This window comes from Chanodichthys erythropterus, chromosome 3 (assembly GCF_024489055.1).
Source record: "Chanodichthys erythropterus isolate Z2021 chromosome 3, ASM2448905v1, whole genome shotgun sequence".
NCBI lineage: Eukaryota > Metazoa > Chordata > Actinopteri > Cypriniformes > Xenocyprididae > Chanodichthys > Chanodichthys erythropterus.
This window is the reverse complement of record NC_090223.1, coordinates 8,319,642-8,333,409: the sequence shown is the minus strand read 5'-3', so window position 1 is coordinate 8,333,409 and position 13,768 is coordinate 8,319,642. Positions and strand designations below refer to the sequence as shown.

The 13,768-nt window shown below is 34.9% G+C and overlaps 1 protein-coding gene across 1 annotated transcript; it reads left to right on the top strand.

The window, feature by feature from the left end:
• Positions 1 to 1,598: 1,598 nt before the first annotated feature.
• On the top strand, positions 1,599 to 13,733 carry LOC137002958 (uncharacterized). Its single transcript, XM_067362936.1, has 8 exons — positions 1,599 to 1,731; positions 1,840 to 1,941; positions 5,784 to 6,095; positions 6,261 to 6,548; positions 6,637 to 6,738; positions 9,631 to 9,942; positions 11,448 to 11,735; positions 11,864 to 13,733. Exons 1-8 carry the CDS (start codon positions 1,599 to 1,601, stop codon positions 12,073 to 12,075), a joined length of 1,749 nt encoding a protein of 582 aa, XP_067219037.1. The 3' UTR covers positions 12,076 to 13,733.
• Positions 13,734 to 13,768: the final 35 nt, after the last annotated feature.

Here is a 13,768-nt window from a genome sequence, read left to right as displayed (position 1 = left end):
TTCTAACCATCTAAAATCTACTGTAGCGTCTGGAAGTAACCAAGGTTTTATTACTGTTAGCAGTACAGTAACATTTAACTGATTGACTTTAATTTCTGTTGCTTTATGTATCACTGTCCATCCATCCATTTTTTGTTTTACTCCTCTCTTTTTCCCAACAGGGCTTTAAAGTATTTATTGTTGGATGTTCTTGGCTTTGTCCTTTTAAATTAATCCAATAATTCACTGATAACTGTATCCTTCTCATTTCTAATGACATTTCCATCTCTACCTGTAGTGCTGTAATTGGTGTAGTTTTTATAGCTCCTGTACATTGATCCATACACCACACAGCCATAATCTAATTCAGATCTAATCAACCCACTGTATATGGCCTTTAATGCCATCTTTGGCATTATCTTTGGCTTGTCAACTGAGAATTTAAAACCCCATATATGACCATTCTTCAACTATTGCAATAGCCTCCTGTAATTTTTTAACAATAAAATCCTTCCCCTTTTTCAGATTGCTCCATCATCAGTAAATAGAGATGACCAGACAATTATCTTTTCTTCTTCTTTTTCTTCTTCTTCTTCTTCTTTTTAATGGCAACCAACTCCTTAGGAGCATTATCGCCACCTACTCTACTGGATCTCTGACTCTTTCTCTTTCTCTCTCTCTCTTTCTTTCTCTTGCTCAAGCTCAGTTTTGAGTTCTTGGAACACAGCTTACAATAAAAATATGCAATATGAAGTGAAGGTGGCTAGTTTTCAGAAATAAAGAATATGACAATAAGAAAATACATGGTAAAACTAAATAAAGAAATCAATCAATCACAGTACTCTGCCAACTTGATGCAACAATCTTTAAGTATTAATAATCACAGAAGAGTTGTCTTACATTTAGAATAATATAAATTAATGATTTTATATTTACTTTTGTGGGCCTTGACTTTCAATGTTAAGAACCCACATCAAACTCGATTTTCTAATGAATTACTCAATAACTCATTTTAGCCAATGTCTGGAGTGGTTTGACGCATCAGACAGTTAATCTCATTCATGATAGGCATGTATTATTATTACTTGTAATTTTCAAATCTTATTTAATCTTATTAAATATTTAGTACACACACACACACTTTCATATATATATATATATATATATATATATATATATATATATATATATATATATATACACACACATTGTACACATTGATGTGTGCCAGACAGACAGACTGATGTGTGTAATAGTAAGATTTGTAAAAAATTACATAAAAGACAATAATCAGTCCCTATTTAAAGTAACATCTATTGATACATTCATATCATTAATACTAGGTTCCGTTAAGAATTCAATTCAATTCAGTTCAATTCAATTCAATTAAATTCAATTCACATTTATTTGTATAGTGCTTTTCACAATACATATCGTTTCAAAGCAGCTTTACAGAGAATGCATGTCAAAATTACAATTTAAGAAGAATGCAGTTAGCAAATAATGTAATAATTTGGGCAATTCATTTATAACACTGTTAGCATTTAACTTTAAGGTAGAAGCAATGAGCTCCTGGAAAAATGATATCAACAATAATTAGGATATATAGAAATTTGGGAATGTACATGTTGCATCTTCTGAAGTCCTCGGAGGAGTTGACGCCGTCTCTTCACAGGTGTTGGTCATCTGAGGTCTTCTTAAGAGGCTGGATCCAAACTGAAGCTGATGTCCTCTCTAGACGGGCGTCCCGAGGTAAAACAGTGAAGCAAATGGAGAATAATTACCGTAGCTGCTGTATAGCATTAAGCAAAGATATGTGCAATTGATCTGTCATGAAATGCATTTGTGTCTTTAATCTAGATTTAAACTGGGTGAGCGAGTCTGAGCCCCAAACATTATTCCAGAGTTTAGGAGCCAAATGTGAAAATGCTCTCCCTTCTTTAGTGGACTTAACTGTCCTAGGTACAACCAGAAGTCCAGAGTTTTGTGATCTTAAGGAGCGTGAAGGATTGCTTTAGCATGAGCCGTTATGCTTTTTTGGCTAAAGGTTGCAGGATTGCCTTCACACACAGCACCCATATTGACAGAAAAACACAGAATTGTTGACATTTTTGCAGATTTATTAAAAAAGAAAAACTGAAATATCACATGGTCCTAAGTATTCAGACCCTTTGCTCAGTATTTAGTAGAAGCACCCTTTTGATCTAATACAGCCATGAGTCTTTTTGGGAAAGATGCAACAGGTTTTTCACACCTGGATTTGGGGATCCTCTGCCATTCCTCCTTGCAGATCCTCTCCAGTTCTGTCAGGTTGGATGGTAAACGTTGGTGGACAGCCATTTTTAGGCCTCTCCAGAGATGCTCAATTGGGTTTAAGTCAGGGCTCTGGCTGGGCCATTCAAGAACAGTCACGGAGTTGTTGTGAAGCCACTCCTTCATTATTTTAGCTGTGTGCTTAGGGTCATTGTCTTGTTGGAAGGTAAACCTTCAGCCCAGTCTGAGGTCCTGAGCACTCTGGAGAAGGTTTTCGTCCAGGATATCCCTGTACTTGGCCTCATTCATCTTTCCCTCGATTGCAACCAATCGTCCTGTCCCTGCAGCTGAAAAACACCCCCACAGCATGATGCTGCCACCACCATGCTTCACTGTTGGGACTGTATTGGACAGGTGATGAGCAGTGCCTGGTTTTCTCCACACATACCGCTTAGAATTAAGGCCAAAAAGTTCTATCTTGGTCTCATCAGACCAGAGAATCTTATTTCTCACCATCTTGGCAAACTCCATGCGGGCTTTCATGTGTCTTGCACTGAGGAGAGGCTTCCGTCGGGCCATTCTGCCATAAAGCCCCAACTGGTGGAGGGCTGCAGTGATGGTTGACTTTCTACAACTTTCTTCCATCTCCCGACTGCATCTCTGGAGCTCAGCCACAGTGATCTTTGGGTTCTTCTTTACCTCTCTCACCAAGGCTCTTCTCCCCCGATAGCTCAGTTTGGCCGGACGGCCAGCTCTAGGAAGGGTTCTGGTCATCCCAAACGTCTTCCATTTAAGGATTATGGAGGCCACTGTGCTCTTAGGAACCTTAAGTGCAGCAGAAATTTTTTTGTAACCTTGGCCAGATCTGTGCCTTGCCACAATTCTGTCTCTGAGCTCTTCAGGCAGTTCCTTTGACCTCATGATTCTCATTTGCTCTGACATGCACTGTGAGCTGTAAGGTCTTATATAGACAGGTGTGTGGCTTTCCTAATCAAGTCCAATCAGTATAATCAAACACAGCTGGACTCAAATGAAGGTGTAGAACCATCTCAAGAATGATCAGAAGAAATGGACAGCACCTGGGTTAAATATATGAGTGTCACAGCAAAGGGTCTGAATACTTAGGACCATGTGATATTTCAGTTTTTCTTTTTTAATAAATCTGTAAAAATGTCAACAATTCTGTGTTTTTCTGTCAATATGGGTGCTGTGTGTACATTAAAGGGATAGTTCACCCAAAAATGAAAATGTGATGTTTACCTGCTTACCCCCAGTGCATCCAAGATGTAGGTGACATTTTTTCTTCAGTCAAACACAAATAAGGATTTCTAACTGCAACCGCTGCCGTCTGTCATTCAAAGGAGTAGATGGGGACTTCGGCTATAAGAGTAAATAAAGCTTGCTTAGACAAATCCAAATTAAACCTTGCGGCTCGTGACGACACATTAATGTCCTAAGACACGAAACGATTGGTTTGTGTGAGAAACCGAACAGTATTTATATCATTTTTTACCTCTAATACACGACTATGTCCAACTGCATTCAGCACTCATTTAGTGATGTCTGATCGCGCTTTGACAACGGCAGTGATGTCTGACACTTATTGAAGTATATGGGCGAGACATCACTGCCGGAGTATTTATATCATTTTTTACCTCTAATACACGACTATGTCCAACTCCGTTCAGCACTCATTTAGTAAGATCTGATCGCCCATATACTTCAATAAGTGTCAGACAAGAAGTCCCCATCTACTCCTATTATTTGAATGACAGACAGCAGTGGTTACAGTTAAAAATCCTTATTTGTGTTCGACTGAAGAAACAAAGTCACCTACATCTTGGATGCGCTGGGGGTAAGCAGATAAACATCAAATTTTCATTTTTGGGTTACTATCCCTTTAATGAGGAAAAAATCATCTTAAATGATTTTAGCAAATGGCTGCAATATAACAAAGAGTGAAAAATTTAAGGGGGTCTGAATACTTTCCATACCCACTGTAGGTCTCTGCAGGACATTAATGATTGATGGGTGAGGCCATAATCAGAGGGGCGTTTCTGAGAGCATTAGCTGATTTGCCCACGTCAGAGTGTGGGTCGGGTGAAGGGGATCATTTTCATTGCATGATTTACAAACACACACCAGTTTGAAAACCCCCACAAATGCAGAAACACCCACTTTTGTTCCGCAGAGACCTCATACTCATTAAATATGCTTGTTCGAGATGTATCAGTGCTTTGCAGACCGATTGGCGAATGACATCAAAGTACCGCGAGAACGATTCAAAAGCATAAGGAGTTGTTTGCTCACCAGTCACTCTTGCGGTACTTTGATGTCATTCGCCAATCGGTCTGCGCAGCGCCGATGCATCTCAAACAAGCATATTTTCTTTTGCTTTTAAGTGAAAATGGATATGAAGATCTTTTTCATCCATTTTAGTTAGGCTAAATGAACATGCGTATATTATAATTTTGAAAGATCCCGCTGTCAGACTGTTTGGAAATTCACACATAAACGTAAAAACATGATATCACAACTTATTCTGACGTTTTAGTAGAGAACAGAATGCAACTTATATATATCAAACATTTGCTTACAAAGTACAAAAGTGAGAAATAAGCCAAGAGAAAAGAGCCAGGGGTTCAGGGATGGCCAAACATTACATCACATTGAAAATGAGAAAATAAATAAATAAATAACAAAAATTAATTAATTAATTAATGAGGAAATATTAATTAAACAGATCACATAAACATCCTTCCCACAAAACAAAATAAAGATTAAAGAAAGACATCAAAAAGTGAGCATACATTCAAAGTTTTAGTAGCCTTTTTGTTACAGGAGGTAGATAAGGATTTAATATAGATCTTAACATCTTCTTGAAAGTGACAAAAATGGGGGTCACTAACAGAATGCAACAGTTTAGACCAATGAGGATTAGGCTGTGATGTCATCAAGTGGTTTCACACAGAAGCAGATGATTCACTCCTCTACTTCACAACAGACCTGCAGCACTATCTGTCCCTTCAGCTCTTCTGTCGCTGTATCTCCAGATCTTCAACCTTTATGATCACATTTATGGCTTTTTGTTGTTTAAAATTTAGGAAGTTGGGAAAATAGGAACTGTTGTAATTTGAAACTGTTCACCGAAATGCCAAAAAATATAAATGACATGGACATGTTTATATTCATCTGTTTGTGCTTATGGAGTCTGAATGGTAAGTATTTTATGGCTTTATTTCTGTATAAAGCTTATTATCATTTGTCCACATACAATCCATCATATTATTTCAGTCATTTTCACTTTTTGTCACTGAACTCAATTATCTTTGTTCATGATGTTATTTAGTCATTTTTCTCATCCATTGAAATCAAAGGTTTAATTTATTAGACATTATTGAATTATACATTGAAATTAGTGAAGAGCGGATCTGCAGATTTTTATTTATTTATTTATTTGTTTATTATTATTATTATTATTATTATTATTATTTTGTTTTATGAAAAAACTGTAAATCTGTTGACTCTCGAGTATGTGTGTTTGTGTTCAGGTGTGTTTGTTGCTGATGCAGTGAAGTCAGAGTCAGTGACTGAGGGAGAATCAGTCTCTCTGAACTCTAGTTTCACTCAAATACACAGAGATGAAGAGATCGAGTGGAAGTTTAGAAACATTCTCATAGCTAGTGTAATGAACAACAAGAGCAAGTTTTATGATGAAAGTGCTGAAGGGAGATTCAGAGACAGACTGAAACTGGATCATCAGACTGGATCTCTGACCATCATCAACAGCAGAACCACAGACTCTGGACTTTATACAGTCTCCAGAGACACAACGATCAACACGATCAATCTCACTGTCTATGGTGAGGAGAGAATTACTATCCTGTTACATCTGTGGACTAAATTCACCAGATAATGTTACTGAGAATATGATAAAATGATGGAGAATTCTGTGATGATGCTGATCATTTTATCCAGAAGATCACAGTGATTTCTACTGAATCTGATTCATTCTGTCATGTTTTCAGCTCATCTGCCTGTTCCTGTCATCAGCAGTAACTCTTCACTAAACTCTTCATCATCATCATCATGTTCATTGGTGTGTTCAGCTGTGAATGTGAGTCATGTGACTCTCTCCTGGTTCAAAGGAAACAGTGTATTCTCCAGCATCAGAGTGTCTGATCTCAGCAGCCGGTCTGATCTTCTTCTCCATCTGGAGTGTGTGGATGATTCCTACAGCTGTGTGCTGAACAATCCCATCAGAAACCAGACTCAACACCTCAACAACACTCAGCTCTGTCACACATGTGCTGCAGGTACTTCACTGATGTTATCTGGTGTTTATTTATATTTTCACAAACTAAATATTTCTATTTTAACATTTCTCATTTCTTCTCTCACAAGTCCACTGTTGTGGTTTCACTGAAGCTGTGATCCGATTGGCTCTCTCTGCTCTGGTGGGCGTGGCTACTGTGGCTGTTCTGGTTTATGACATCAGATCCAGAAGTCTTGAACAGAAGAAGAGCGTCCAGAAATATCCATCAAACTCTGATTAATCAGATATCAGGAAGGTAGAGATGATCTTGAACAACTGAAGATGTGATATTACACGAAATAACTCAAAATAACTCAAGACATATCATTCTAATATTTATCTTTCAAAAACTTTAAAACTAAAAAAAAATTATTGTCATTTATTAGGCAATAAATAGTCTGGTAACACTTTACAAGAAGATTATTAATGTATTAACTATCATGAATTAACCATGAGCAATACATTTGTTACTGTATTTACTAATCTTCGTTATCGTTAGTTAATGAAAATACAGCTGTTCATTGTTTGTTCATGTTAGTTCACAGTGCATTAACTAATGCTAACAAGATTTTAATAATGTATTAGTAAATGTTGAAATTAACATTAACACAGATTAATAAAGGCTGTAGAAGTTAAATAATGTAGTTAACTAATGTTGTCTAATGAACCTTATTGTGTTACCAATAAGTGTTACCAATAGTTTTTATTCACACATAATAACCAACAAATGTAATATTTCTTATGTAAAATGTCTTCCTCTGGCCTCGATAACAGCTTGTGTTCTTGCTGGCATTGTTTTTATACACAGTCTCTGTTGTTATTGACTGTAATTGGACATCTGAATAATAAAAAAGTAATAAAAATATAAAGTGATTTCCCGCTCAATGAGATAATGATCTCGAAAACCGTTATCTAAATTAAAGCATTAATAAGATTATTGTTGTCTGACAGATTGTCAGGGTTATGATATGTTTTTAATTTCCTTGATGTTTTATTAGTTTATTGGAGTATGAATGAATATAGTGATATGTGTCTGTCCCCATTTCACTGTTATATTTATGACAACAGAAAATACCATGATATTGATCAAACATTTGTTGTAAGCCACGATTAATGGCCAGCTCATTTAATTTAACTTTTATTTTTTTATATAGGTAAATGTTTTTTTATTTTAATTTTTTCTGCTGTTTTTAATCTCTCATGATGATGTTTTTAGTGTGAACAGACGGACTTTAATAAGTGGAAATCATTTCCTTTGAATAAACAAGTGATTATATTTGTTAGATTATTTAGTTTTTAGTCAGGAGAGATTTTTTAATTGTTATTTTGGGTCAAGAGCACATTTTAAAGATTTGTTCTTGTGAAATAAAACAATAAATCATTTAAAAGTTTGTCAGGATCTGCATATGTCTTAAATGTAGCAATAACTTGACAAGAAGGAAGAAGGATGATGGATGATTTGACACCAGGACAGAGATGAGCAGAACTGTATAAATCTGAACTATATATTATTTCCACAAACAAGTTCAAACTATTGCATTTTTCTCTAATACATTAGGGGTTTTAATGTACAAGTTATGCATAAAGCAAACACAAAACTTGCTTTTGAAAAGTGGGGCATGGTTAAAACATAAATCATTTATTGTGCTTATTATTTGACTGTTGTTATAATAAATTAGGCTAACATTAGATGCTCATGAAGAATCAGTTGCAGAATCAGCATACATGAAGATTAGGCTTTATATATAAAATGCGAATAAAAAAAAGTATTTCTTCTTTCTGTTGGTACCTGCTACCCATTTTCCTGGAGTTTAGGGTACATTACCGATCAAACGTTTTTGGATGGTAATATTTTTAATGTTTTTGAAAGAAATCTCTTCTGCTCACCAAGGTTTTATTTATTTGATCCAAGATACAGCTAAAACAGTAATACTGTGAAATATTTTTACAATTTAAAATTATATTTTAAAATGTAATTTATTTCTGTGATCAAAGCTGAATTTTCAGCATCATTACAGTCTTCAGTGTCACATGATCCTTCAGACGATGAATAGAAAATTCAAAAGAGCAGCATTTAACTGAAATAAAAAGCTTTTGCAACATTATAAATGTCTTTAGTCACTTTTGATCAATTTAATGCATCCTTGCTGAATAAAAGTTTTAATTTCTTTCATTTCTTTCCCAAAAAAAAAAAAAAAAAAATCTCACTGACCCCAAACTTTTGAACGGTAGTGTATAATGCTACAGAAGCTTTGTATTTCAGATAAATGCTGTTCTTTTGAACTTTCTATTCATCAAGGAATCCTGAAAAAAAGTACACAACTGTTTTCAACACTGATAATAATTAGAAATGTTTCTTGAGCAGCAAATCAGCATATTAGAATGATTTCTGAAGGATCATGTGACACTGAAGACTGAACTGGGAGGAATGGGAACATCAGTCAGCAGTAATTCTTCTTAAACTTCACTGTTTAAGACTTCAGAAGCCATTATAACCCGTGTTACTGAACACACTGGACACTGTTCTTCTTCAGTGTGCTCTAAACACTCGCCCTACTAACAGACATGAAGGTGGTAAAAGTTTTGACTCAAATAGGTCTATAGATGAACCCATATAAGTGAGAAGCCACAGGCGACAGAGGCTCTGAAGGGAAGTGCTCTAGAGGAGCTTATTATTCACTCTGAGCTTCACTACAGACCCACAGCACTGTCCTCTCCTGATCTTCTCACACTTTATACCTTTATCATCCCATTTCTGCTGGGATTTCCTTTTCTGATCTAGACACAACAACATATCTGACATGTTTATATTCATCTGTTTGTGTTTATTGAGTCTGACTGGTGAGTATTTTTATGGCTTATTATTATTTGCTCACAAACAAACCATTCTGTTATTATCAATGTTTCGTTTTCATGTTTTATCAGACATTTGTTCATGATGTTATTTTTCTTATTCAATGATTGTTTTGAATTGAGAAAAAAACTATTATTATATTTATTATATTTATTATTACTATTTATTATTTTGTTTTATGAAAAAACTGTAAATCTGTTGACTCTTGTGTATGTGTGTTTGTGTTCAGGTGTGTTTGTTGCTGATGCAGTGAAGTCAGAGTCAGTGACTGAGGGAGAATCAGTCTCTCTGAACTCTAGTTTCACTCAAATACACAGAGATGAAGAGATCGAGTGGAAGTTTGCTGAGTTTCTCATAGCTAGAGTAAAGAACAAAGAAAGTGTGTTTTATAGTAGAAGTGCTGAAGGGAGATTCAGAGACAGACTGAAACTGGATCATCAGACTGGATCTCTGACCATCATCAACAGCAGAACCACAGACTCTGGACTTTATACAGTCTCCAGAGACACAACGATCAACACCATCAATCTCACTGTCTATGGTGAGGAGAGAATTACTATCCTGTTCAATGATGTGTGTTTCTTTATGTTCAGTTTTGGCTTTAAGAAAATAAGCATATTAATAATTTTTAACCTGAAATAATGTTGTTGACTCCTTTGTCTAAGGCTATAACATTTATTCATTATATGCAGCTGAATAACTGTTATTCAATAGTACTGAAAATTTAATTACAGCTTGATTGTAAATGAGGCATAATAAAAAAATATTCTCAAATATTTAACTGAAAATTTTCATGCTTTATTCACAAATTACATCTAATTCATCTCAAGCAGTATGTTTTTAAATGTTCTACTTTTCAGTCTTAGTTTAGACTTTATACAGTCATCAGCAGTGAAAGAGACACAACGATCAACACGATCAATCTCACTGTCTATGGTGAGGAGAGAATTACTATCCTGTTTGATGATTTGTGTTTCTTTTCTGTTCAGTTTTGACTATAGACGTTAGGAAAGTAAGCATATTAATAATGTTTAACCTGAAATAACATTGCTGACTCCTTTGTTAAGGCTAATTTCATAGCATTTATTCATTATATGCTGCTGAATAATTTTTATTCAATAGTCCTCTAAATTTAATTACAGCTTGATTGTAAATGAGGCATAATAAAAAAAATATTCTCAAATAATTAACTGAAAATTTTCATGCTTTATTCAAAAAAATGACATCTCTTAATTAGTGTTGAAGTACTCAAGACTGGTCTGGTCTTAATACCATTTTTTAAAGGTCTCAATCACATCTTGGTGTCAGACTAAAAGGACTCTGGATTTTATTTCAAATTGCCGTTGCATTGTCTGATTTCTTTCTTAACATCATTCATTTGAGTGGATGTAAATCTTCCTGCTTTAAATGTAATCAATAACTTATTTCTAATTTAATTTATTTTGTTATTGTTGTGCTGAGTCAGAAATCAACAAGGGATTGTGTTACAAATGTCACCAAAATTAATACAAATGTCCACAAAATTCAAGATATGATTGAAAAAAGTATATATATTATAACAAATAATAACCTATAATTCAGTAATATCAGAAGAAAGAATACTGTTTTTTTTATTTTTAAAGCATTAATCTCAACATTATGTATGCATTTGTAATTGTACCAATTCACATGCAACTTCTGTTCCATCTCTGCAGTGTTAAGATGAATTTTGTTGTTAGTGATTTCAGTTGATTGATAACAGCTCTATATTGTGTCTTTTAATTGTAATTATTGATTAAAAAAGATATTTCTCAGGCAGTAAATGTGGATCTTTCAGATGAATTTGAGGAGTGATAGTCTGGTCTTGACTCGACTTGTTCTTGGTTGAGGTGGTCTTGACTCCAACACTCTTAATTCATCTCAAGCCTTTCAGTGTCACTTTTGTCTGCTTGAACAAGTACACTGTTCTTTCAATATCAGATTGTTTTTAAATGCTCTACTTTTCAGTTTTGATTTCTCCTCTACTTCATTAATACACATTTATCTATGTTTTATAACATTTTCCAGCTCGTCTGCCTGTTCCTGTCATCAGCAGAGACTCTTCACAATGTTCATCATCGTCATGTTCATTGGTGTGTTCATCAGTGGTGAATGTGAGTCATGTGACTCTCTCCTGGTTCAAAGGAAACAGTTCATTCTCCAGCATCAGAGCGTCTGATCTCAGCATCAGTCTCTCTCTTCCTCTGGAGGTGGAATATCAGGATAACAACACCTACAGCTGTGTGATCAACAATCCCATCAGCCACCAGACCAGACATCTCAACATCACTCAACTCTGTCAGCCATGTGCCTCAGGTACAACAGCGCTGATATATTTGCTGAACTGATCTCTGAAGTTATATAGTTCAGATATAATGTTTGCTGAAGGTTAGATTGACAGGTTTATTTGCTTTAACCCTTCATTGTATCTACTCTGTATCAAGGCGTATCCTCGTTGAACATTGGACTGATCTCTGCTGCTGCTGCTGGATCTCTGTTGATTGTAGCTGTAGTCGGGATCTTCTGCATCTGCAGGAAAACACACCAAGAGGGCAAGTATTCCCTACTGCTGAGATATCTGTACAAATACAAGTTTTTAAAGGCACAGTACGTAAGTTTCACTGCTAGAAGTCATGACTGTATGAGATCATATTAATTTCTGTTATCTGATGAACACAGTAGACGATATTTTGAAAAATGTGGGAAACCAAACAGTTGACGGTAGCTTCTGACTTCCATAGTATGGGGGAAAATACTGTAGAAATTAATGAATGTTTGGTTACCCACAATCTTTAAAATATCTTCTACCGTGTTCATCAGAAGAAGGAAATTCATACAAGTTTGGAACAACTTGAGGGTGAACAAATGATGACAGAATTTATTTATTTATTTATTTATTTATTGGCTAAACTATGCTTTTAATGCACTCTTGTCTGTAGGCCTAATTTCTTATGCATCTCATTATAAGCCTCTGTTACTAATTCAAACATGTAATTTTAAAGCTAGTAATGGAGCCATTGATGTGCAGACCAATTTGTTTATTATACACCCTTATCATAGTAAATTGTTTTTTATTGTTTTTGCTGTTGTTATTCTGTCTTGGCACATTTGAATCGAAAAAAAAAAAAAACAGTTAAACCATAATTAATTTGTGGTTACCATCATTTAAACATGATTCATGTTTTTGTTGTTGTTGTTGCTTTTATTCATTAATAAAAACATGGTTCATACCTTAAAACCAATCAGAATCAAGCATCCCACAGCCCTGTATTATATTATTAAAATAATGAATCAGTGCTGCAGAAAAAGCAACAATAATTTCAAATTGTCATTTTTGTTGAAGCAGTTCAGAGCGGTGAAGAAATCACATACGCTGATCCCACCTTCTACAAACGGAAAGCACAGAAATCGGTAGGAACTTTATTTCTGTATGTGTGTGTATTATTTGAGCTAAAAGTCTGATCTGATCTAGATGTGTATTTGTGTGTACAAGTTAAAATAATGATAAATGTTCAGTAATGTTCTTAATAACTACATCTGTGGTGTGTTTTCTTACAGAGAGCTCAAGAGGAGGAAGATGTGGTGTACGCAGGAGTCGTTATGCGACACTGATAAAAATGTGCTTCTGTTGAAGGACTGTTAAAAGGAAATTAATGGTTTTATACAATTATACAATTTAATACAATGGTTTTATACAATTTTGGTGACATCATTCAAAAAAGGGAAATGAATGGTTTTTTTCCAGGTCCTCTGAGCAGTGCTTTTGTTTTGTGTATGTTTGTAGATTGTTCTGTTATAGTAATGTTATAGTATCTGTTATAGTAATGTGTACAGACAGTTTTGTATTTCTCTGCTGGAGCCTGATTGAACCTGATTGAGCTTCATCTGCTCAGTGAACATGTTCTTTCATATCTCTCTCACTGTGATATTTTAAAGTGTAAAATGTTTATATGCAGTCATTTATTTCAAAATCTTCATATTTTATTGCGTTGACACTTATACCCCTTTATTCCCTTTTTGTAGTGTATTGCTCCTTTTGCTCTGTATTTTGTTGTAAATACAAAATAAATAAATACATAAACATTGGACCCACTTTATATTAAGTGGCCTTAACTACTATGTACTTACATTTAAATTAATCATTTGATACAATGCACTTATTGGGTACATACATGTTTTTACATTGTACTTATATTTTAAAAACACCTGCATGTAATTACATCTGTAATTAATTTCTGTAATTACTGTTGACCCATCCCTTAACCCTTACCCCTACCCTTAAACCTACCCATACCACCAAAGCTTTCCCTAACCTTACCTGTATCCCACATCAATAGCAGCAAAAGTGT

Coding starts and splice junctions, on each gene's coding strand:
- LOC137002958 (XM_067362936.1), top strand. CDS start 1,599: ATGTACATGTTGCATCTTCTGAAGTCCTCGGAGGAGTTGACGCCGTCT. Junction 1,942..5,783: donor AGTGGACTTAACTGTCCTAG/GTACAACCAGAA, acceptor GTTTGTGTTCAG/GTGTGTTTGTTGCTGATGCA. Junction 6,096..6,260: donor GATCAATCTCACTGTCTATG/GTGAGGAGAGAA, acceptor TCATGTTTTCAG/CTCATCTGCCTGTTCCTGTC.